This window comes from Camelus dromedarius, chromosome 23 (genome assembly GCF_036321535.1).
Source record: "Camelus dromedarius isolate mCamDro1 chromosome 23, mCamDro1.pat, whole genome shotgun sequence".
NCBI classification, from domain to species: Eukaryota; Metazoa; Chordata; class Mammalia; order Artiodactyla; family Camelidae; genus Camelus; species Camelus dromedarius.
In genome coordinates, this window is record NC_087458.1 from 20,597,332 (window position 1) to 20,622,664 (window position 25,333).

The 25,333-nt window shown below is 36.5% G+C and overlaps 1 protein-coding gene across 5 annotated transcripts in view; it reads left to right on the forward strand.

Moving 5' to 3' along the window:
- The window catches only part of RABGAP1L (RAB GTPase activating protein 1 like), a 563,496-nt gene that overhangs the window by 304,964 nt on the left and 233,199 nt on the right, over positions 1-25,333 (forward strand). For all 5 annotated transcript variants that reach the window (XM_031435736.2, XM_064478006.1, XM_064478007.1 and 2 more), the window contains one exon: positions 10,569-10,682. In XM_031435736.2, coding sequence (XP_031291596.2) covers positions 10,569-10,682 — 114 coding nt within the window. The remainder of the gene's footprint in view (positions 1-10,568; positions 10,683-25,333) is intronic.

The following is a 25,333-nucleotide window of genomic DNA, read 5'->3' on the forward strand; positions in this document are numbered from 1 at the left end:
TCAGAAGCAAACACATATTTTGATTAAAGGGGAGGGAGTGGTGTTTCAAAAGTGAGACAGATGACAACCAGTAAACTGTTTCTCTGTTATTTTCATGTCAGTGTTACAGAACCTAAGTAGCTAGCAGTTCAAAAGATAAAGCAAATCCTCATCTCATGAGTCTTTTATGATCTTACAAAATAAGAGATGTTAGTCCTTCTTAATTTATGACTTCTAAAGGGTCCTAAAATCAAAAAAGAGGAGGATTTGTATCTTCCTTTGATTTGATACAATATTAAGACTAATAAAGAACCCAAGCCTATTAATTGCTGTAATCCAGAGATACAGTCAGTAGGAAAGAACTTCCTGATTCTTACCTAACCTTGATCTTCATCTACTGCTTCAAGCTGTTTTACTGAGAAAGAGTTCACATGTAAACTATGAAGCATAGACCTGAGATTTCTAAAACATCACATTTAGTAATTTGCTTCTAGCAGAGTTTTGAACACATTAATTATGCAATTCATTTCCTCTCACTTTTAAAGTAAAAAGATTAATTTTTTAAAAATACAGCACTTGAATGTGTCTTTATCTTTTATGGATTTTCATGTAGAACGAGGTAAAACTCGGTGAGAAAACTCCAGACAGCTTTTTGTAATGATGATTTTTGGCAATTCTAATAGTGGCAGAATTTTTAATTTCTATTTTAAAAGAGAGATCCATTTTGATTCTTCTGTAGTTTATATAGTATCTATAATTATTTTCAATTTGGGGTATGAGGAATAAGGACATTTGGGTATGCATTTTGCTGTGAACTTTTGGTTTGGAAGTCTGAGTCTTTGTCATCATCTTTGGTTTCGGTGCAAATTATTTCCTTTTGTTACTTGCTCTTGACTAAATGAGGTTAGAAGAGATTTGAAAACTCAAAGCAAAACTGATAAAACTTGAGTCTCTCCATCATAGAGAATATATACTTCCCTTATTCTGATTTATTCAGCACCCATTTATGAAGCACCTACGGAAATCTTAGGCACCAGGGAAACAAAAGCAAATAAGAACTGATCATGGTCTACCTGGAGGTGGCAATCAAGTGGGGATATTCACACCTGGGCACCAGGTAATTTAAAAAAGCAGAGTGGAAGACCAAAGGACAAATTTATTAAGGGAGGAAAAGGGAGAAGAAGACTTCTAGAATAACTCTCTGTATGTCAGCTCAGACATGGAAGTTCACTCCACTGAGATTCAGAATATAGGAAATTCTGAACTGACTTTTTGACTCGTTAAGTTTTAGGTGTGGAATAATAGGTCTATTAGACCAATAACAGTTTGTGGACTTTAGCCTTAGACTGCATAGGTGTTTGTTAAAAATACAGATCGTCTGGAAGTTCTGTAGAGATGTTGGTGGGTTAAGTCTAGGTGAAATCTGGGAATATAGGTTCTGAAATAACTTCTCAGATGATTCTGACAATCGGTAAGGTTTGGCATCTACTTTAGTAAAGATCCAGGAGAGACAAGACAGATGGTAGTTGAAGTTACAGCAGTGGATATGATTTCCCAGGGAGAGTGCGGAGAGTGAGCACAGAACAAGGCTAAGGATGTAACACCATCAGATAAAGAGTAGGCAGAGGAGGAATCAGCAAAGAAACTAAAAAAGGAATACACTGTGTCAAGGAGCTGAAATATATTTACCTAAATCTCCTCAGTCTTAGAATAGTAATGCTCATTTCTGAGTCCATAATAGAGAAAAACAGTGCAGAATAAAAACCTTGAGGTTTCTACTCATTATTTGGCTTTATTCCAGAAGGAATTAATCAAATTTCAGATGTGCCATGTTGCAAAAAGATTGCTACTACTTCCAGAGAAATCTGTGGGAGAGAGAGAAATTGACCCTCTTGAATAAAGAAAAATTAATAGAGTATCAGAAATGAAAGTTGTGATGTTAACCAGAATTTGTAAAATGAAAAAATGCCTTATTGTACACTTACTAGATTGAATTAGAATATTTAATTTATTTAAATGACCTTTATAATTGAGAAGTAGAACTGTTATAGCCTCTCGGGAACAAATCCTTCTGTTCTTAGCCCTTCCTGTTTCCTTTGTTGTTGTTGTGATCAGTGCTGCTTCTACTCCCACGTGAGTAAAACCTTATGTTAATAGAAACATGTGCTGTTATAAAAAGGAATAAAATGGCAATTATATAACCTGACTTGATACAACAATTAATTGGCTTTTTCAAAACCCATATCCCAGTGCATAGTCACTTTATTGATCCTAAAGGATTTTAAAAATATGCATACTAGTGACATTTACTTAGGGATGTAGTTATTGTTCACTTATATTCACTCTCCTTTGAGGTTTCAGGTGATCCTTTATGCAAGTGAATTATAGGATCATATCAGTAGTTGTGTGACCTACTTTTAATTTAATGATCTTTACTTCACTAATTACATATAGTTGTTTGAGGAGCTCAGTGAACAGAGAGTCAAATGGTCAATAATGGTCCAACATTTTTAACCTTTCAGGTTCTACATTAAAGGTGATTTTTTTAGTCATCTAAATTAGCGTGGTATTGGGGGACTATTTTTGTGTGAATAATATTTTGTCAAAGACAGAGGAAAAGGTAGGCAATGATATGTTATCTTTGACTAGAGAAAACTTACGGGTGAGCATACCACAGTGAGAACTTCATGTTTATTGATGGCCAACTTGTTAGAATCTAACCAGCTTCAAAGTTAGAGAAGAAGCGTAGAGCACACAGGACTTCCCTCACTTCTGACACCAGTTGTGTCAGGGTGCACCCAAAATCACCCTCAGGTTCCATAACTCACTAGAAGCCCTCACAGAACTCAGTGAAATCTGTGATACTCATGGTGCCAGGATGCAGATTAAAGCCTGCCAAGGGATGAAGACACTGGGCAGAGACCTGGAGAAGTCCCAAGCAGGCACTTCCCTTGTCCTTTCCCCTTGGAGTCATGGACAACGTAGCTTTCCTGACATCAGTGTGTATGACAATATGCGTGGAGTATTGCCATCTAGGGAAGTTCCCTTGAGTCCTGTCGTCCAGAGTTTTTATAGGGGCTCTCATTCATATACTGCTCACATGACTGACCTGTAGTCTCCAGCCTCTCCATAGATGGAACTAATACTGCATGCCCCGAAGCCCCATGGTAATCATCACGTTGTTACACTGTTGGGTGACGGTGGTTCACATGTAAACAAAGACCTCCTATTAAACTTGACATTCCAGGAGATCACCTGCTAGTCGCCAATGGCAAAGGCCAGTCCTCTTTTGGGTAAGGTTAGTGCTTCACTACACACCAGTTATTTTAGGTAGTAAAGCAGATGAGGCCCAACTGAAACTAGAGTTCACGAAACTGTGACTACAAGACCATGGCGGATGAAATGGCTCCTTGTTGTCTGCAGGGTTAAATTAAAACGTCTTCTTTCAAGATTTCCTTTCCTATGCTAGATGCCACTCAACTTGCTCCTTTATAAAGTCCCTCCTGTAGTCAGAGTCATATTTCCTGGGCATGCCAAGCGCTTTACTGTTTTGGAGCCTTTGTCACACATTTGCTATCAATGTATTTTCCTGAAATTTTTCAATTTTGTTGAGCCCATCTTGTCTACAGTGCCCAGTCCAGGCCCTATCTCCTGTGGAAAGCCACTTTAACTGTTTGAACCTTCCCATAACCACTCTTTACTGAATTCCTCTAGGTGACATTACTCATGTCATTTATATTATATTGATATTTTGTCTTTACAAGTAGATTTTAACATTTTGCAATGTAGGGACATTATGGACTGTATCTCATACCTTTCTGATCCTCTAGATCATAGTACAATGTCCTGTACATGGTGTTAGATAATAGTTGAATGGTAAGCTTTCATATAGACATGTGCAACTAGGAACATACTATTCAAATATATAAGCTAAAATATCTCCTTATACTCACAAATTAATCTGAGAGAGTATTGGAGTTATTTTTAGCAACTTGTTGAAGACATATGCAAACATAAAAGTCAGCAAAATGCTAGAAAGTGTCCAGAGGAGTATTGCCATTCTGCTCCTACCTCAGGACTTTTGCACATGCTTTTTCCTTCGCTGATAATGCTCGTTCACTGAATATTTGAACCTTCATTCAGAGAGGCAAAAATACCTACCTGAAATATCATCCTACTCCTCACTGTATCTTGTTTTAATTTTTTTCATAGTACTTTTCACTGACCAATATTATATACTTGCTTTTGAGGGGGACATTGGCTGCTAACAGTTTTATCCTCTGCACCTAAAATAGTGTATGATTCTTCATAGGTACTCAGAAAAGTATATGTTGAATACATGGACAAATTTGAACTATAGCAAGTAGAAAGCTTAATTCTTAATGTGCACTCAATTTTTATGTCATTCAATTCAAGATTAATTGAGCTCAAAGAGATGCAGAGAAGCATCTAAAATGATTGAAGGAGTGGTTTTCTAAATTATTTTAAAAATATTCAACCTATAAAAGCAATAACTAGGTATGTACATGGTCAAAGTTATTAAAATTATAAAATGTAATGATTAAGTGAAAATAGGCATGTTTATCAAATGCTCATTATCAGAGGAATTCTTGAAAATTCTGTGGGAAAGAACGAAAGAATGTTATTTTTACACAATGGTTAGTAAATATGGAGCACTTAAAATTTTTATTTATTTTAAAAGGGTTTAATATAAATCATAACCAATAATTTTAAAAATAATGCAAAATTAGAAATACATCTAACTTTGGAAAATCATAGCGTGGAATTTGGTTACTGTGCTTCATTCTAATAGGAGTTGCAGGGCTTATCATTGCCCACTGATACGAGTTTCCAAGATTGTCAAGTACCCCAGTTGAACCTTTATTTTGGGATATTGAGTGGTCAGCAACCCTGGGAATGAGGACATATCCAAATATGGCCATAGATGCATTTGGCATGTGTAGTTGGAGTCTTAAAGTAACCCCAGATACTCATCATGGAGAGGTATCTCTGGCTCTGACCTAGATTCCATAGGGTCTCTGGGAAATCCAGGCTGTGCCCCTAGGCTACAATGCTTCTTAGTCTTCTAGTCCCAAAGTAATGCTTTATTCTATTCAAATACTTCCCACTCCAGTTCCAGCACTTCTTTCAGGACCAACATACTTGTCATGAATATTGACTATAGTCTTATAAAGTCACTTCCTTCTCTCTTTCTCTCTTCACCCTGCCCCTGTCTCATTGTTGCTAGGCCCCCTAAGAGATTTCTTTCTAGTTGAAGCCAGCACGTGGCTTATGGTTTTGACCTTTGTGTCAGGCTTTGATTCTGAGACATTTGCAGCGTGCGTGCGCAATGCCCAAGAAGCAGCTTGCTCGCAATATGATTTGGTTGACGTTTATTTCTTTGCTTCCACATTATCCTGCTTGTGCTGAGATTTCCCCCCATATGCAAGGAATGAAGGCTAGCAATGTTCCAGCCTTTTTGTGTTACTGTTTCTAGCTCATGATTTTAGTAGCATGTTTGAAACTAGAATGAACTTTTATGTTTTCTCCTTTCATCTCTGCCTCTTTGGATTTTTGGCAAACATCAAGGCAAATAAATCAGACCCACCACTGCAAGCCCATCTGCTTTCAGGGACACGTAAGCCGACCAGTTTGTGATATTTTACCATAGATCTGGCTCCAGCATAGAACTGGAGGGGGATCCCTGTGGAGTAAGAATAGAAGGCACGTTTTAAGGTCAATTTTTTTTTAAGCTCTGAATCATTTATTTGCTGACTGACTAGGCATGGTCTACACTGGCATTTCTAATGACACTAACAAATTGACAGGGTATTTACAAAATTGAAATGATTTTGTAGCAGATGACAAATGAAAATACAGTTATAGTTTGGATTTGACAATAGGGATTAATAAAAAATGCTGTCGTAGTTGTAAAAATGTAGCAAATTAAGATACAGCCAAAGGTGTTCATTAATCAGGGCATTACTTTGCAGTTCATCTGGTGTTAAGGCCACATGTGAAAACAGTCATCCTCACTAACATCCCTTTCCAGTTGTTGACAGCCTAGAAGTTGTTTCATAAAAAATAATGAGATATGGTCACCCAAACCTGTTTTCCTAATACTTGTTGACATTTGAATGCTTTCTCACAACAAGCAAGTAATAGATATTATGAGGGTTACAAAGTTGTCGGTGTTCGTGTGTTTTATTAGAAGAACAGCTCATGTAATGCTCTCAATCGCAGGCTATAAATTGAGTCCACTTAAAATGATCAAAACTTAATTGAGCTATTTAGATTTCTTAGAGCTGGTTTCAAACTGATCTTTAAGAAGCTGAATTATATCCTCTGTTGGACTATCGATTTTTATGATACTAGAGATTAATGTCTTTTTTGAAGAAATGTTTAGTCTTATGACTTAGTGGTTTGGAAATGAAAGAAAGTCCTTGAAAATTAAAATATACAAAAATTTTGTTTCCATGTGATAGTAGTGTCAGGGGTGTGTGTCAGAGGTATGTGTTGCGGCAGGCGGTAAAACTCAACTCTGAAGACTTTCTTCCAAATCTCTCACTGCTATTCCCTGATTCTGGTCTGAGTCAGCTTTTGTGTGCTGCCCTACCTGACCCCTCCTTAGGCAGGATAGGAGATGATCTCAAGGACTTTGCCTACCAGTTACTTTCTTGGTGGTGATGATCAAGAAGGGAGCCATGCAATTGTGACTGTGGCATTTGTCCACTCCCTAACCATGACTTCAACCCTTCTCTGATCCTCAGAAACTGAATTCTAAAGTAATGAATGAAAATGGTAGCTGTACTGGTAAATTTAGCTTCTACCCTACGCTGTCCTCCCCAGTTTTCATTCTGGATGTATTTGTGTACATCTTTCTGTCTTGCATGAATATATGTAAAGCTGTGGCCAGAGAGCCTATCAGTTGATATTAACATCACTTCATCCAAATAATTGTTTACTTTTGCTTGATCATGAATTAATAGAAACAAGGATAATTAGGACACATAAGATTAATACGTCATTGTGCTGAAAACTCTAAGGGAATTGGTTTCCTAATCATTATGTTCATGATATCCAAAGAAAAATAATGATTTATTATTTAAAATGTACCAATACAGAAGGATGTCTGAAATATACATTCACCCCAAATTTTAAACAGTTAAATGTGATTCTAAGGAAGAAGGGGAATAGTAATTAATAATTCCTGTTTTTATTTATTTCTTTAATGAGTGCTCAATTTATACTAGGCAGTGTGCTAAGCAGTTGACATATTTTATTCTAAACAACATGCATTTTGTATTATCATCCCATTTTACTGATAATGAAACTGAGTTTAGTGAGATTAAATAATTTGTCTCAGACACTATAGGTATTGAGTGGTATAGCCAGAAGTAGAACCATTGAGTTTGTCTGGCTCCAGAGCCACTAAACCACTATATTAAACTGAGGATCAGAACAGGAGAGTGTCTACTGGGAAATAAATTGTGGATAAAGTTGTGAGTCTCTAGATAATAGTGAATTAGCTGCCCATGAAGGAGTGAATTCTTCCCTCTTCTCATTCTGAAGATAAATGTCAGGACTTAAGGAGACTCTGCTTATGGGCACTTTAAGAAAATGACCCCATTATCAGTTTTGGTTGTACTGTAAAATGTATTTAGCCATAAAGGCAGTTTGCCTTGTAAAACCAAAAAAAAAAAAAAAAAAAAAATGTGTTTAGCCATATTTAAAACAAAGTTTTCACTTGAAACTTAACTTCAGATATTTGGATTGTGAATTATTTGGCTTCCTTTTTGTCCTTCTCTCTTAGTTTATTTCTTATAAAAATTGACAGCTGTAATTCGAGTAAGTCTAAAAAGAAATTATTATTGAAGAGAAAAATTGTTTTATCTTCCTCACCCAGTGACTCTCTGACTCAAACATTTGTTGAATGAGTGAATGAGTGAAATTTGGGGGGATTAGGTGTGGATTCCTGAAAATATACTGTTCTATTCTTAATATTATGGGTAGTTGAGAGGTGTTTTTAGCTTTTGCTTTGAAAGCATGATTATTTTCTCTTATCTAGTATGCAATTTCATTCATATCTGTCTATTTGTAAGAGTCTAGTGTACCTCTTGACCTCCACTTGTATGAAATGGATCAGTGAATTATGTAGCAAAATAGCTTATTTAGTTTATAAAGTGAAGTTCCAGAAATTGTTACCTTAGCTAACTGATAGCAATATTTAGAAGAAAGCTCTAGAAAACACATGTGTAAAAAGCATTTAAAAGTAATCCTTTCTTCTGCATAGCACAGGGAACTATATTCAATACCTTGTAGTAATGTATAACAAAAAAGAATATGAAAATGAATATGTGTATGTGTATGTATGACTGAAACATTATGCTGTGCACCAGAAATTGACACAACATGGTAAAGTGACTATACTTCAATAAAAATAAAAGTAATCCTAGAAAGGGAAAGTTTATTAAGTAAGGAAAAGTTTATGATTTTTATTTTAATTTGATTTGGTCCCTTTTTCTTAAAACAAACAAGGAAGATTCAAATATTCATAGAAAAAAATTACTCAGTATTATGCAAAGTTACTTCCTAGAAATTTTTGATCAGTTTCCCTTTCTCTGAATCAGACTGTTGGTACCCTTTAAATACAGCAAGTGGCCGGTAGAGTCGGCATATATTGTCCGGTGATTTCTCTCCCTTAACATCTTGAAAAGTGCAAAGAGTTATCCCGGGAACTGCTTGGCACATGTTTGCCCTTGAAATAGTTTAGCTGTGGCAGGAGTAACCTTTTCATTGGTCAGTTTTTCAAATAATTTGTAGTTGGAAGCTATTAACATATGGAAAGAGAATCCTTCTGTTGGAGAAAATGTGGGCAGTGAAAACTTTCATCCACCTGGTACCAGATTGCCCTGCTCAGAATCCATACTAGACCAGATAAGCCATGCACTTCATGGTATATTTATACATTACCTTTGTATTTACCTTATTCTGTACCCCCTACCTCACTCTGCAGTTTTATCATTAGAAACTACATTTACCTTGATGAATATAAACCTTCTGTGTATTCTTTTACTTAAATTATGGCAACTTTTTGAAGCTTCATTTTTATTCAGCTTTAGTATTCCATTCCTGTGAGCCACCAGAATTTCCCCCGGACTGATTTGTAGTATGTTTGGTGTTTGCTAACATATTTGAAACCTTTCTGTTTTCGTCCTTTCTCTACATGATGTAAGATCTAATTACCACCCAGCATGATATAGCAGCTGAAATGAAAAAGGCAGCGAAGAAGGCACTGGCTTGACTTAGTGCTAATCAACTGCTTCCTTCTTACGTACATCTCAGCTAGAGAAATAAAGAGAAATAGCTTTCATTAAAGGAACTCATGTATTAAACGTCTTTTTCTTTTCTTGATTTTTACCTGAAAGAGGGGACTTCTTCAAATCTTTATGGAAGAAAGACACTAAACAATGCTTTTTATTTGCATTTGTAGTCATTGATGCTTCCTTAAATCGTGCAAAATATTTTCATCAGCAGGTTTGGTAGAAGTCGTCCCATCCTGTTTTCTTGACATTTAAACAAATGAAACAAACACAATTACAGGAATAAAATAAAATCAAGTGAATGGTTACTCATTTTTATAAGGCTTAGAATTTTTCTCAATTTTGAGTGTTTGGATCTTGAATCTGCCTGAAAAAAAAAAAACCTCTGGATTTATCTTTAAAGTGCATGTCATCTTAATATAGTACTTTGGGGGCTTTTTACTTTCTGAAGTGAATAAGTTGGGTAATTAACCTATCAGGAGGAAAGATTAATAACTTTATTTACTTTTTAAATGACTGTGGTATGAGTTTTCACTTATATTGTCAAAAATTAAAAAGTCAGATAATATGTGATTTTGGGCAGGTGTGGAGAAACACTGTGTTTGGGTTATGTGTTGGTACAACAATTCTGGAGGGGGCATACCTTAAATTGAAGTGCACGTATATCCTTTGACCTAGAAATTCTACTTCTAGGAACCTGTCTTGAACATGTATGTATAAAAATGTCCCTAGTGATATTATTTGTGATATAAATAGAAAAAAATGCAAATAACATTAATAGGAGACTATTAAATAAATTACGATACATCTATATCCAGATGTGCCTCATTCTTTTAATAGCTGCTCTTAAAGAGACTATAATACATTTGCGTATATTGATAAGGAATATTCTATAACTTACCCTGTTACAAGGATGTAAGAAAGGAGCAGATAGCTTACTTCTATTTGTGCTTTAAAAAGCAAAGGATAGAGATGTATGTGTACAACTTCCCTCCTTCTCCTTCTCCTCCCCCTCACATAGACATACATTCACACATCTAAAGATAGGTGGATGAAAGGGTGCAAAAGAAACCATTGATAGTATTTATCTTTGGTGAATGGGACTGTGGATCTGGGTTGGAAGGCAACATTTATTTGTTTGTTTTTTTATGGCAGGGGCGTACTTTTCTGAGTTGTTTGAATTTTTTGACCTTGTACAGGTTACTTTTCATAATTAAGAAATTTCAGATGAATGACTAAATCTCTCTTTTTTTTTTTTTTTTTTAGGACTCAGCCCAGGAGAGTGTTATTACTCGAGATATTCATCGTACATTTCCTGCACATGATTATTTTAAAGATACCGGAGGAGATGGCCAGGAATCACTCTATAAGATCTGCAAGGTAGGACGCTCCACATCTTTTTTTTCTAGCTTATTTTATAGGGCTCTAAGGAACCCATCTGAAAGATTTTTAGATTTTCATTTCTTATTTGCAGCCTGCTGCGTTCTCTGCTTTACACTTACACTATCAGACCCTTAGTACTGAGTCCTGAAGGTGACTCAGGCTGTGTGTTCTGTGCCTTCTTGTGAGGGAGCAGGCATATGTGGTCTGACCTCAGTTTGACTCTGCTGCTCACGGGAAGGGAACAGAAGGAGCCAGAACTCTCAGGCTCCTGCAGTAAAAGCTCAGAGGAGTCCTGATGACTCTGCCCATCTGACGAGATAACGTGGCAGTTGTCTCATTTTTTTGACAGTAAGCAAGAATGAGAAACACTGTGGCACCTGTTTCTGGATACTGGCAAGCTCTCTGATATTGTTCATATACTCTGAGGTATGTCACATCATGCATCTTTGTGCAGTTTTTATGTCCCATCGTGAAATCTTTCTTCTCTCTCATTATTTGTAGCTCTGAAAGAAAACTATTTCCTGATTTTCAGTAAACTGCTTGGATAAAAAAGACTCTGCGTTTATTAGTGGAGAATAGGTGTCAGATTATTAATTTCTCAAAGTTATATTAGAGATGCAGAATGACTTTTCAAATCAATATATGTAGTTAACTTATATTGTCAATGCTAATCGAGGCCAAAGACTCAAAGTTGCAAAATTTCCACTAAACAAAGTTTTGCCCTTTATCCTCAAAGTTAAGATGCCCTTCAAAGTGTGGTGAGGGCACTCAGCATTATCCTTCCCTGCCATTCCAATAGGGTTGTTGGTGAACAGTGAACTACATAAGAATCTTGTAATAATATGGAGGAAAAACAAACACCATGGCTAATTTGTAATTTAGGTAATAAGTTTCTGAATAATTCTTTTGTTAAGTAGTAAAGATTAGCCAGTAGGTAGTCAGAAATATACGCACATATCAATATCATTTTATATTTACTGTTTTATTTAAATGACACATATAAAAGCCCTTGCCCTGCATATTGCTAACCAAGAAGGACTGGTGTTTAATTCTGCAAATGGCACACTTTGAGTAAACTCCTTCTTGCATGTTTGTGGTTTAGCCCTCTGCCTGCTCCTGTCTTGTCTTTTTTTCTTTCTTTCTCTTGATGTAGCAGTTTTGCAGGATTATATATGTACACACTGATCAGAAATCTATTTTTATACGGATATATCATTTAGAGCTAGAAATGCATAAGTCGTTGAAGTCTGAGAGTGTACTGATTTCTGGAAAGTGATATATCATCTAGTTTTAAAAATGCCAAAAAACCATCTAACATGACAAAAATGTATAACGTATTCATTATATGCTTGAAAAGGAAAGTAATTATTTAAAAAATTCTACTAGTTTTGAAATTCTACAGACTGGCTTCTGGCTTGTGTAAGGAAGATACCAAAATTTGTATAGTTTCTAAGTTATTTAGAAAGATCTCGCTTATAGCATATGGAACATTTTTCTCCTAGCATTTAGTATATTTTCAGCCAATCAGTAACTTTTCTCTCAGATTTTCTCTGATTGATATACTTTTTTTTCCACATAACTAAAACAGAATGCTCTGTGTGCTTGCAGCCTCTGACTTACAGTTTTTCTCCATTGTAGTAAAAACAGCATTTACCTCATTATATAATATTTGGAGGGAAAATTTCTGAAACATGAAACACAAAGATAAAAGTTAAATAGTTGGTACTTTTAAAAGTAGCTGACACGCCTTACTTTGATATTGCAGATAATAATCCAACCTGAATTCATTAGAAAATATTTACTGTACATTCACACAGCTTGTGTAACCGTTTTAGATTAACAGTGTGCATGTGCAACATGATAGACAATTTTCAAGCTCTTTCTGAGTAAAAATATAAAGATCAAGATCTAAGGTACTTTAAAATTGCTAAGTAGCTTAAATTGCACTAAATTTAGCAAAAATGTGAAAAACAAAAGAATATTATTGAAAACATTTTAAATTTCAAAGTAGTAAATAAAAATGTATCAGGTTTTTAATATTGTGCCAAAATAGATATTACCTAAACATAACTTTATAACAGTCTTTGACAAATGGATATTATCAAAATATATCAGGAAATATTAGAGAAATTAAAATTTACTGGGGTCCTACCATGTGGACTACTTGGTTTGTAACTGACATAATTCCTTCTCCTCTGGATCTGTCATTATTTAATAGTCCAGTGCTCATGCAGGGAAACCTCAGGTGGTGGTGATAATCACAAGTAGAATAACATATTTATGAGTAATTTAGAATTGAATATTCTTCTCACGTTTGTACATCCAATTTCCTTTGCTTTTTGTATCCCGGTTGAGCCATGTAACCTTTATCCTACTATGTGTGACTTTTAAGGCCACTGAATGTGGTCTACCTGTTCTGTCATTTTTATTTCTGGAATAATGTCTAACATCATATCTTACACTCTCAGCTCTATACCTTTGAGTTTCCATTCTGGATACCTTGCACAAAACTGAATAAGCATTAATAAAACCTTGACCTTGAATCACTCAGTTTGTTATATAATCTGTAAATAAGGACAGTTTTGCTTTTTCTTTACCAATTCTTATTCTTATTCTTTTTCCCTTACTCTTTTCCTTGTCTTACTGCACTGGCCAGAATCTCCATTATAGTGTTAAAATGAAATAATGATAGTAGACATCCTTGTCTTGCTCCTGATTGTGAAGGAAATGCATCGCATGATTTACCACTAAGAATGGTGCATCTTATTTACATCAGCAACACACTTACAGACTTTTTAAAATACAGTGCCTTCCACGTGTTATTATTATATAATAAGTTCAGGTTTACAGGGTACTTTCACACGTATGACCTCATTTATTTCTGACAGCTGCTCGTCAGTGGAGCCTATACCAGAAATATAATATGCTGTGCTCTTAAATTGAGACAGAAATTATTAAGAGAATTTCCGTTATAATAAATGTAGAAGTCAACTCTGGTTTCAAGGATACAAGAGCCTGACTTTGTAGTTGGAAAGTTTTCTGTGACTCTGGTGAAATGAGGAACGATCTGAACTGTCAGATTGGAGGGAAGGCTGTTAAAAACTAGCTGTCATGTTTTAATGGCCCTGTCAATTTTAGTTTTTGCCTCATAATACCTTTTTCAGACTAGGAGGAAATCTAAATGGTTCAAAGATTCTTCTGTTGTCATAAATTTATGTGTGGAAGTGGAACTGAAAGTATAATAGGATTCACAGGATTCTGGAAATAAGAAGGTTTGGTCTCTCCTCTCTCCCTCTCTCTTTCCCTTCTTCCCTTCCTCCCTCCCTCCTGTCTTTTCTATTAGTTCTGTCAGTAACATATTTTAAAAGTGACCTTGAAAGGAGGACAAATAAGCTACACTGCCCTCCTGCCCAAGTATCATTAGCACTTTTCTAATTTACACATAATGTAAAATCTGGTTTCAGTTAGGAGATAGGCTGGCACAGTTTAAAGGACTGAACATCAGGAGATCAGGTGCTGGTCTTGTTTCCTCCTCCAAGCAGAAATCAGTTTTTGTATTTTCTCTTCAGTAAGAGTGTGGGGTCTGCTTAGATTATTCCAGTTCCAATTTGCTATGATTTTAAGTGTTGTTTTTTTAATTTATAAAATTTAACGTTATGAATGCAGAATTTAAAGATTAATTTCTATGTTAGATATGAGCTTTGTCTCTCAATACCAGTGCTATAAAGGAGTGTGATTTTACTTTGAAAACTTCACCTGGCTTTCTGTTACTGTGTTTGGGTGTGTGTTTCATGCCCCATGAAATGGTGTGTGTTTAGCAATTTACTTTTAGATATACATCTCTTTATAAGACCTAAGACCAGTCATAGCAATTAATTAGCTAAATATTGTTCACAACAGTATAGATTGAAGTGACTCTTGGTGTGCAGTTTAATTTGAGGCATATTGCTTTTTCAGATTTTCTGGTTAGAGCAACTGCTTTTTATAAAAGAGGCCACTGCTGTGAATTGAGTGGGAAGGACTGAATATATTATGGAGATCAATACCTTTGTTCATCAGGGCTAATAATTTGATAGTATAATGGTTTGTGGAAGGACAAAAATAAACTTAACCCCTGTTTCATCAAATGTTTTTCTTTCAAAGCAAGATTGGATTTAATGTAAGGACTAAAGCATTCCAAGTGTTATTTTGATACCAATAATGAGTGATCTGCTGCATGACTTTTGAAGAATGCTAATGATCAATGACTCTTGTAAAATTAGGTATGACCATACATTATTTATATTGTTCTGTTATTTTCTAGACTTAGGGAGGTATTTGAGGTTATAGGGACGAATTATTTTTCATGGAGTTGATAATATTTTCAATATAATTATCTAGCTTTTTGACTACTCATAGTACTACTCTCATCCTTGGGGTTTCTGACTGATGCCTAGTTTGAATGACAGCATTTACTGAATTTATAGTCCGCTGTTCTTTACTCTACATACCCCAATTCGCCCAACAGCGAATTTTAACCATCTTGGTGGTTGTGGAGTGGTCACCTCATCGTGGTTTCATATGCATTTCCATCATGACCGTTGAGAGTCAGCATCTTGTCACACGCTCCTTGTCCATTGGGAGATCCTCTATCATGACAAACATTTTTGTCTTTTGCTTATTTTTACATTTGGGTTTTCTCTTATTGTTTTGTAGGAGATTTTTTCTGTGTTCTGGGTATGGATCCTTTTTTATATATGTGTGTTACAGATGTTGTCTCTATGGCTGACTTTTTCACTCTGTTACTGGTATGTTTTGATGAACAGAAGCTATTAATTTTAAAGAGGCCAAATTTATTAAGCTTTCCTTTTGTGGTTAGTGTTATAGTGTCCTATTTAAGAAATATTTACCTAACCCAAAGTCGAGAAAATATTCTGTGATGTAATCTAGAAATTTTACTCTTTTGCTTTTTAATTTGAGGATTATGATTCACCTACAATTGATTTTTGTATGAGATAGAAGTCAAGGTTTATTTTCTTTCCATATGTATCTCTTATTGGTCCAGCATCATTTTTGAGCACCCATTGTATTGCCGCAGCATCCCTGTCATGGGTCATGTCCATGTACACATGGGTCTGAATATAGATCTTCTTTTTTTTTTTTTTTCCTTAATCTGGCTTTCTGTTCAATTTCTTTTTTGTTGTTTTTGAATATATTTGACATGTAACAGTGTGTAAATTTAAGGTTTATAACATGCTAATTTGATAGACTTATGATTGCTGTTGTATTGGTGTGTAGCACCTGTATTACATTATATAATTTGATGATGATAGTACAGTATTGTTGTCTATATTCATTATACCGTATGTTAGGTCTCCATAGCTTATTTATTACCCACTGCAACTTTGTACCCTTAAAGAGCATCATTCCCACCGCCCCGATGCCTCGTCTCCTGGTAACCACCATTTTACTGACTGTATTTTACAAGTTGACTTTTTTAGATTTCACACATGTGATGTTACATAGCAGATGTCTTTGTCGGACTTATCTTTCTTAGCATAGTGTGCTCAGGGTTTACCCATGTTGTCACAAATGGAGGATGTCCTTCTTCCTCATGGCTGAATAACATCCCAGTACTGTGCATATACCACATCCTTTTTATTAGTTCATCCATTGATGGGCATTTAGCCTGTTTTCATATCTTGGCTATTGTGAATATGCTGCAGTAAACATGGGAGTGCATATAACTCTTCAAAATGCTGTTTGCATTTCTGGGCCATTCTGTTCCATTGCTCTACTTATCTATTTTTGTACCAACACCGCACTATTATAATTAATGTAGCTTTACAATAAGTATTATTGTCTAGTGGTGTTGGCCCTACAACTTTGTTCTGCTTCAAAATTGCTTTTTGCTATCTTGGTCCTTTGTAGTTCCATACTTTAGAATCAGCTTGGCAGATTTTGAGAGGAAAAAAAATACCTCTGAGGATTTTGATTGGTGTTGCATTGAAGCAATAGAATCCTGGATCTTGTGTATGAAAAATTAGAAAGGCTTTGGTTGATGTTATTTTACTCCAGAGCAGACTCAGTGTTCCTCTGGTAGGGGCATGGAGTGTGGTGGATCCTTTAACTCAGTTTTGACTGTTTCTTGCTTAGAGGGTGGCTCTTCCAGGATCTCAGCTAAAAGTGGAGATATTTACTGGAGCTCTTCCTCTTTGATGAGCCCTACCCTTTGGTGTCTGTGTCCCTGATACTATGAAACCACAGAAATCTCTGCTTAGCTATTCTTAGCATTATTGCAGGCACTTTTCTCCCAGATTTCCCCCTATACAAGATGTTATTTATCTCCTGTAAGAAAATATGGGAGATCAGACTTTCACAGTGTTTTCCTCAAACTTTTCAGTGAGCAAGTCATCAGTTAATAGTTTCAGATTTTCCGGAGTAGAAGGGGAATTTTCATTAATGGTCTTATTCACAGTAGGATAAAGATTTTACCAGATTACCATACTGATAAATCTCCAATCTCTCAGTAGGAGTTTCATTTAGTTTTTCCCCCCTCCTTTAAATCACTCACTTCACATTTTACATTTTAGGAGAATTGTCTTACTCTGCTTTATTGCAAGGACAGTTACGTTTATAGCCATTCAGAAGAGCAAGTGCATACTTGCACATATACATACACATATAAAGAAAGCTTAGCCACCTGAGGTTGAAAAACTTCATGTGTGCGCGTGTGCGTGCACGCGTATGTATTTGGGGTTACCTCGTGCTTAGCTTTTGCTCAAATTTTTTCAAAAACATTTGTTGGTACCACTGAAGCCATACCTTAGGGGTTGTTTTGTGGCTTTTTGTTCTCTTTAATATACACAATAATGGGACAGACTTCCTGTGAGTCAGAGCTCAACTGAGAAGATGTAATGTTATTTTAAATATGGAGTTTTCTGAAACCGTAACAATGAAAAAGTCATGTTTGTGAAGCTGGAGCCTTGGAAAGAGTGTAAGTGATTTGTAATGCTCTTGAGAGTGTCTGGAGAGATTTTTCAAATTTCTTTATATGTTTGGTCCCATGGGAGCGTTTCTTGAAATAGCTTTGTAGTTTCTGTGGAGGCTGTAGTCTCAACTGAAAGGCTAGTTGAAGCCATCAGATCATTGTTAGAATAAAGAGGAGAAAAGGTGGGATTATGAGGATGATAAAAATATATAAAATTAGAATATAGGGATTAGTCTATATCCTAAGATTTGATTTCAGTCACTCTTAAAAAAAAATTAACTCTTTGAGGAAGAGAAGAAAAGTAAGATTACTTTTTTAGATAGAAGAGGAAAAACTAAACTAACCTGCAAAGACATATGCAAGGAACCTTCAAACAAAATGCTACTTATGGTGCCTCCTGAATTTATGATTTTTCTCAAAAAAGAGATCTATTTCTATATCAGAAGTGCCTTAAATATCCTGAATAATAAATTCTCAGTTATTCCTGAGTGAACTAGTTATAGAATTATGGGCACTTACTTCCTGTTTACTAATTGTTCTGCAGTTGGCACTATCTTTATACTTTGAAGCCTCCTCCTTAACCAAACCTCTTCCTGCATCTTTTAAAGACACCCTTGGAAGGGTGTGAATCTGAATTGCTCTCCTCCTCCTTCCCATCTGTCCAAGTCTTAGTTGCCCACTTCCTTTGTGAAGCTTGTCCTACCCACTTCTACCCACAGTGATTTACAGATTAAAAATACTCTGTAAAATTTAGGTTATTATGGATTATGCTTTGAACATGATCTGATTAATTTCCTTTAAGTCATTTCTGCAGTGTGTTTAGTCTTTGCGGGAAGAGGCTATCTCTGGCATTTTCTTTTCCTTTTGTCCCAGAAAGCAGAGTGAAGTCCTAGATATCCAGGGTCAATATAACATAACTCTACTCTGTCTTGATTTGATGAAACTGACAGTTTTATTCCATGTCCTGTAAGAAGCCTATCACCAAGACAGGATTAAATGCGTAAGAAATATATTAGAGGAAATGCCTGTAAGAAGAAGTAGGGAAGAAACTGGGAGAGCCATTGGACCATAACGCTAGCCCAGCCCCATGGGAGGAAGAGAAGAGGGAAGGAAGAGAGGTTAGATGGAAGTGTCTTTGGATGGTTCTGCCCATCTAAGGGAAGTTTGGCCAGGTCACTGGGGTTACCTCTGAGATCCCACTTCTCACAGAAGCTGGCCTGCTATAGTGTTGTTTTTTTTTTTTAATTGTTTGAAGTATAGTTGATTTACAATATTATGTTAGTTTTAGGTGTGCAGCAAAGTTATTGGTCCTTGTTGTGCTAGTCATTAGTTGGGAGAAGCCCATGGCTGGTGCGACCTCAGTGCAGATGTAGGGGTAAATCTCAGAGCACGGCAGTTGGGACCCTTGGTGAATTATGCTCCTTGCTGTTGGAGGCCTGAGAGGTGCATTTTTATGGTCACCATACTAATATTTTAGATGAAAATGTAATGCACATAACTGCTCAACAGGCTCCCTTTCTTCTACCACTTCCTCCTTCTGTGAAGTGATTTTATTCATAAAAATTATTCAGGTTAAGCTCCTTCAGAGCAAGGCTGCTGCCTTTCTTTATTTTGTAGAGTTTCTTCATGATGTCCTTTATGTGCCATTTTTTTTAAAAGTCAAAATTCCAAGAATGCAAACTAAAAACTCTGAGTAATTTAACATAATCACACGGGAGTTTCTTGTAATAGGGACATTAAGGAAATTTTTTAGTTATTTTACATTTCCTTTTTTTTTTTTTTTTTTTTAAAAACCGAGTATATCAGTTCACTTTAAAATTGTTGCCAAGGGCTTTTTTTTTTTTTTTTTTGAAAGTGTTATATAAAAGAAACTTAATGTCTAGGAATTTTGCCAGCTATGTAAGGTAAGAAAATTGCTTTGTAAGTGGATTTTTGTGAGTACACCTGGCCTTCTGCATTTATTGTCACCAGTGTTAGGATGATTTCGTATCAGTGGATCCATTTTTAGCGGTTATGCTTACACTCTTCTTTTTATCAGCATGTAGAGCAAACTTAATAACCTTTTTGAGCCCCAGGTTTTTATTGTTGGAATAAACAGACACAATGATCCTGCCAAATTTATTTTTATATGTGTGTGTATATATATATATATATATATATATTTATGTATCCATATTTCCACATTTCTATATATATTTTAAGCAATCTCAAACTTACAGGAAAGTTGCAAGTACAGAATTTTGTTTTTCCTGTACTCTCTGAGAGTGATTTACCAACCTGATGCCACATCACTCCCAGGTACTTCAGGGTGTTTTCTACCAGCAAGAATATCCTCCCACATAAGTTTAATACAACATCCAAGTCAGGAAAGTAACCCTGATATACTGCTACCACCTAAGCTTTAATCTTCATTCAGTTTTCACTAATTGTCCAGATATTATCCTTTATAGAAAAGGGATCTAGTTCAGAATCACAGGTTTCATTCAATTGCCATGCCTTTTCTTTTTTTTAACTCCCATCTGAAATAATTTCTCACTCTTTCCTTTACTTCATTGACCGTGGTACTTTTGAAGGTTATAGGCTAGTCATTTTTTTTTGAATGCCTCTCAGTTTGATTTGTTTGATGTTTTCTTATGATTGGATTCAGGTTATACATCTTTGGCAGGAATATCACAGAAGGAATGATCTGTTCTTATTTATTCCTCTCAGGTAGCAGTCAGTTGTGGTTTTTCCCATAATTGATGACTATCACTTTGATTACATAAATCAGATATAGTTTACCAGGCTTCTCTGCTACAAAGTTACTCTTTTCCCCTCTGTCATTAATAAGTATTTTATGTGAGATAATTTGAAATTATGTAAATATCCCATTGGTCGTCAGACTTTCCATTTATTTATTAATTATCATAATCAAGTGGACTTGTGAATTCTCATTCAGTGGATTACGTTCTCTTACTGTCATTACTTGTTTTGGTGCTCAGATTGTCCCCAATTAGACAGTGGGAGGCCTTCAAGCTGGCTTCTGTGCCGTTTTGACATGCTCTGTCACTCTTAGAGCACTGCCTTTCTTTCTTGCTCAAAAAGGTGTACCTAGCTTTTATCTCTGCCCCAGTTCTACAATTAGCTATTTCTCCAAGAACCCGTTTTCTTTAGTCAAAAATGGTAAGAAACCAAGATCTGTATGCTGGATGTGTTCATTGCTATTAGAATGCTATTGCTCACAAGTTGTCTTAGTGGACAGGCATAGGAAATATATATATGTATGAATATATGTATAGACATACATATGCATGTATATGCACACAAACATACCTCCGCATCCATATTTTTATTGAGATATGGTTCACGTACCGTAAAATTCTACCCTTTGAATAAGTCCAAAATTTAGTGGTTTTTAGTGTATCCAGGAGGCAATGCAACAATTACTGCTATTTAATTTTAGAACATTTCCATCACTCCAAAAAGAAACCCTGTGTCCATTAGAGGGCACATCCCATCATCCCTGCTCTCAGCCCTTGGCGGTCATTAACCTTTCTGTTTCTTTGGATTTGCCACTGACATTGAGAAACCGAGTTCCTGTTATCCTTAAAATACTTGTCAGCATTTGATCAGCATTCCTGTATGTAACTAGTCTCCCATTGCTGCTGTCACTCTTCTCTTGCACAGATGGCTTCCTCACCACAGTCAGACTCTAACACCCAGAGTGTCACCCTGCAGGTGCTCCTCCTCATCCCGTCAACCACCAGTTGTCCGTTTTTTGGCCATCCACTTCTGCACACGCATGGCTTTGTCATCCTGGTTGGGGTGTGATGCGCAGTGCCAGGCCACCCCTCGTGCCATGTCTGTCTTGCTCTGCCGAGTGGCTTCAAGAAGGGAGTGGGAAGCTTAATGATGTTTTAAAGATGAATTTTATTATCCTCTCTGTCTTACATGAGTTTTCCCTGTGAGAGTTTGTAAAGGTTTATTAGACTTACATCGGTGTATCTGGCTTCATGGAGTGCAAAAAAAAAAGGTACAACTTATGTCTCTAAAATTAGTGAGTTGTTTGTTGCGGATTTTTTTTTTTGGTACCTATAGAAAATTGATCATTCTTAAGAAGTCAGTAAGCCTAAGAATCTGTAAGAATGTTAGTAGTGAACAGGACCCCATTCAGACAGCTTCTTGTTCATTCTCATGATGGCTCAAGTGAGATATTTGGAAGAAGGACATAATAATCCTCCTTGTTGTCAGCTTATTCCTACCATCTATTCAGTACTTCACTGTGTGTGAGACACTGTGTTTAATTCTCAAGTAAGCTTTCTGGTGGTTTCTATTATTACATCGTGTTACAGGTGAAGATATCTGCTCCCCTTTGCCACAAAAGTCCTCAAAAGGTTTGTCTATACTTGCTGTAACCAGTCTTCTTCAACTCTTACCTAAACTTATTGCAGTCAGGGTTTTACCTGTGTCACTGCACTGAAGATGGTCTGCTTGGAAAACAAAGGTATTTCATATCATAAAGTTATCATCATAGTCTTTTCTATCTCAGTTAATAATAACTCCAGTCTCCAGTTGCTCAGCTAGAAACCTGGAGCCATCCTGGACTCTTCTTCCTTTTCCTTGCACTACATGTTGCGAGAGTGGCAACTGCTGCCTGCCACCTGGAGCGGCAGTCCCAGGCCGTCCACCCACTGCATGGCTTGCAGGTGTTGGGCTCACTAGGAAAAACCCAAGTCACAGAGGCACAGGAAGGAGCCATGCTTTACTCTCATGGAAAAGAGAGAGCAAGATCTGCTTCAGCAGTGAGTCTTGGTCCCCCGTGGTGAGGAAGTCCTGGCCTGCCGCCATCGCGGGGAGATGGTCTGCACGCACCCCTCTTGTGCTGCGGAGAAGGACCACTTTCCCTCCTGGCCAAGAACACGGGTAACAGTGGGATTGGTCAGGTGCCATATGACACACACACTTAAGCAGAACAAAGAATACACAACAAGCCCAGAACAGGGAAAGATATTCCCAAACAAGGCGGTAAGCCCAGCGCAAGCTGTCAGGGCTCCTTATCTCCTCGTGAGGAAATGTCCCGGGTCTGCGGCACACTCTTACACAGCCATGCGAAGGGCGACAGGTGGTGCGTGCCTGCCTTTCAGCACACCACACGGCTAACCCATTAGGAAGTCTTCTTCACTCTGTCTTCAAAACATGCCCAGAACCTATTTCTCACCACGTCCACTGCAACCACCCTGGTCTGAACTATAATTGTTTACCTGATCTTTCTGCTTTCAGTGGCTTTCTGTATTATTTTTCGTAAAAGCCAAAGTCCTTACAGTGGTTTGTGAGGCTGTAAAGTTAATGTATTACCCTTCTCCCCACCGTGCACGCTGCCCCAGCCACGCATGCCAGGATTGCTCATGCATCAGAGCCCTTGCCCTGCCTGTTCCCCCTGCTGGGCGCAGTCTTCTCCCAGAGGTCTGCATGCCCTGCTTCTTTACCTCTCCCGACTTCTTGCGCAAGTGTTACTTCTCCGCATGGCCTGCCCTAACCACCCTACTTAAAACTGCAGTCTCCTCTTAGCCCAGGGCTCCTTAGCCTCTTTCCCTGCTCTGCTTTTGGCCACTGCACCTGTTTCTTTCAAATGTATGTTTGTATGTGTGTATTTATTTATTTGGGTGATTGTCTTTTTCCAACTAGAAAATAAGCTTTATGAGAGCAAAGATTGTTTTGTCCATTTTGTTCACTGCTTAGACCAGTCTTTCACATAGAAGACTCTCAATAAATATTTGTCTCAAAGCAATTGAAACTAGGGAAATTTATATAATTCTGATCAATGGCAGTACTGGAATTTGAAGTATTTGATATTCAAATCCACTACTAGAAAACTTTTAAGTCAATTTTTTAGCAGTCAGTGATTTTAGAGTATTTTACAATTAACAAGTTATTGTCCTGGTCACTGTAATTAGGGGCTAATTTCGTGATTTGAGCTAATCTGAGAACCTCAGAACCATACTGCTTTCATGGTAAAACACATGCTGAGATTCAAAGAAAACAGTGGTAAATGAGTGGTTCATTACTGTGGACTACCTGTACCGAATAGTAAAAATATAAGAAAACATGTCATTTATAATATTCTAAAAGCTTGGGGGGAAAAGAATATGATGAGGAATATTGGATACTGAAAGTTTATAATAAAAATACTGATTTATAACCAAATTTTAAAACTTTAAATTGTAGTGTGGGAATATATTCACATTAATTTTTCATTTACTTGATCTTTCTAATATTTTTGACCCTTCATAAAATAATTTATTATTCTAGTCAATAACAGTTTTGGTTTTATTGATTGAAAATGCTTTGTATTGATTTGCTTTTTATAGATGAATTCAGAAATAAACCATTGCAACTCAATTCTGGATATGAGTGTGTGTGTATACATGTATCTAAAAAGATACTGATCTTCAAGAAGATATGTGGAAATCAATACAGATACTGATCCAACAGGATACACACACACACACACAGAGTCGGTTCTCAGTATTCACAATTCCACATTTACAAATTCACCCACTTGCTAAGATTTACTTTTAACGCCAAAATCAGCGCTCCTGGTTCTTTTGTGGTCATTCACTGATGTGCCTATATGCGCCGTGTGGAAAAATTAGAGTCACCTGACGCACACATTGCAAATTCAGGTGAAACCAGGTAATGCTTTGCCCTCTTGTTTCAGTTCTCATACTATACACAAGTGTCCTTTTTTGCAGTACAGTTGGTGCCGGGTCCTTGTGCGTTGGGTGGTTTTGGTGTTGGTGATGTTGCTGTGAAAAAAGTCCCCCGAGCATTGTCTAGTGCTGTCTGGTGTTGCTAAGACCGGCAGGCTGCAGTGCGCCTTACGGAGCAGGCATGTGTGTCAGATTCACTTCGTTCAGGCATGAGTGACAGTGCCATTCACCATCAGTTCAGTACTCATGCGTCAACCATAGATATTTTTTAAAGTGTCTTTAAACAGCAGCACATGTAACACCAGGTAATATATTGATCAGTTGTGCAAACTGTTGTGATCAGGGGCTTGCAGAAGCCTAGCACGCTCTGTCCCCTAGGGGACAATGATTGAGTATCTGCTGATTCGGTGTTTGTAGAAACTTCATTAAACATAACTACTGTAAGTTATGAGAATCTAACGTACATATATACAGTTTTCTTCAAGAAGAGTAATTTTCATTGTCTATTTCACTATTTTAATCATTATATTAAACTCCAGTGAAGCCTTGATGTGTGTCTTTCATTATATTTATATTTAAGATGTCACCCAAACTGAATTCTTAACACAAACCATTTAATGGACTATTACTAATTAATTTTTTAAAAACTTTAAACTTCTTAAATTATGAAATATATCATACATTCAAATGAGTAAACATAATTTGTATTTATGATTTTAAAAAATCAGTCATAGAAATAACATCCCTGTACATACAACTTAGGAAATATATTATTACCAGTATCTTTGAATACGCCCAGATACTCTTCTCAGATTCAGTGTTCCTGCTCTCCTAAGCATTGTGATTATCATTCCTCTGCATTCTTTAAATAAAGCCATCTCTCTGATTTGTTGATATGTATTTATTGACTACATAGCAAAAAGAAAAATGTATGTTTTAGCATTAGATCTTATTGTTGTTCACCTGAACTCTGCCACATATATCAGCAG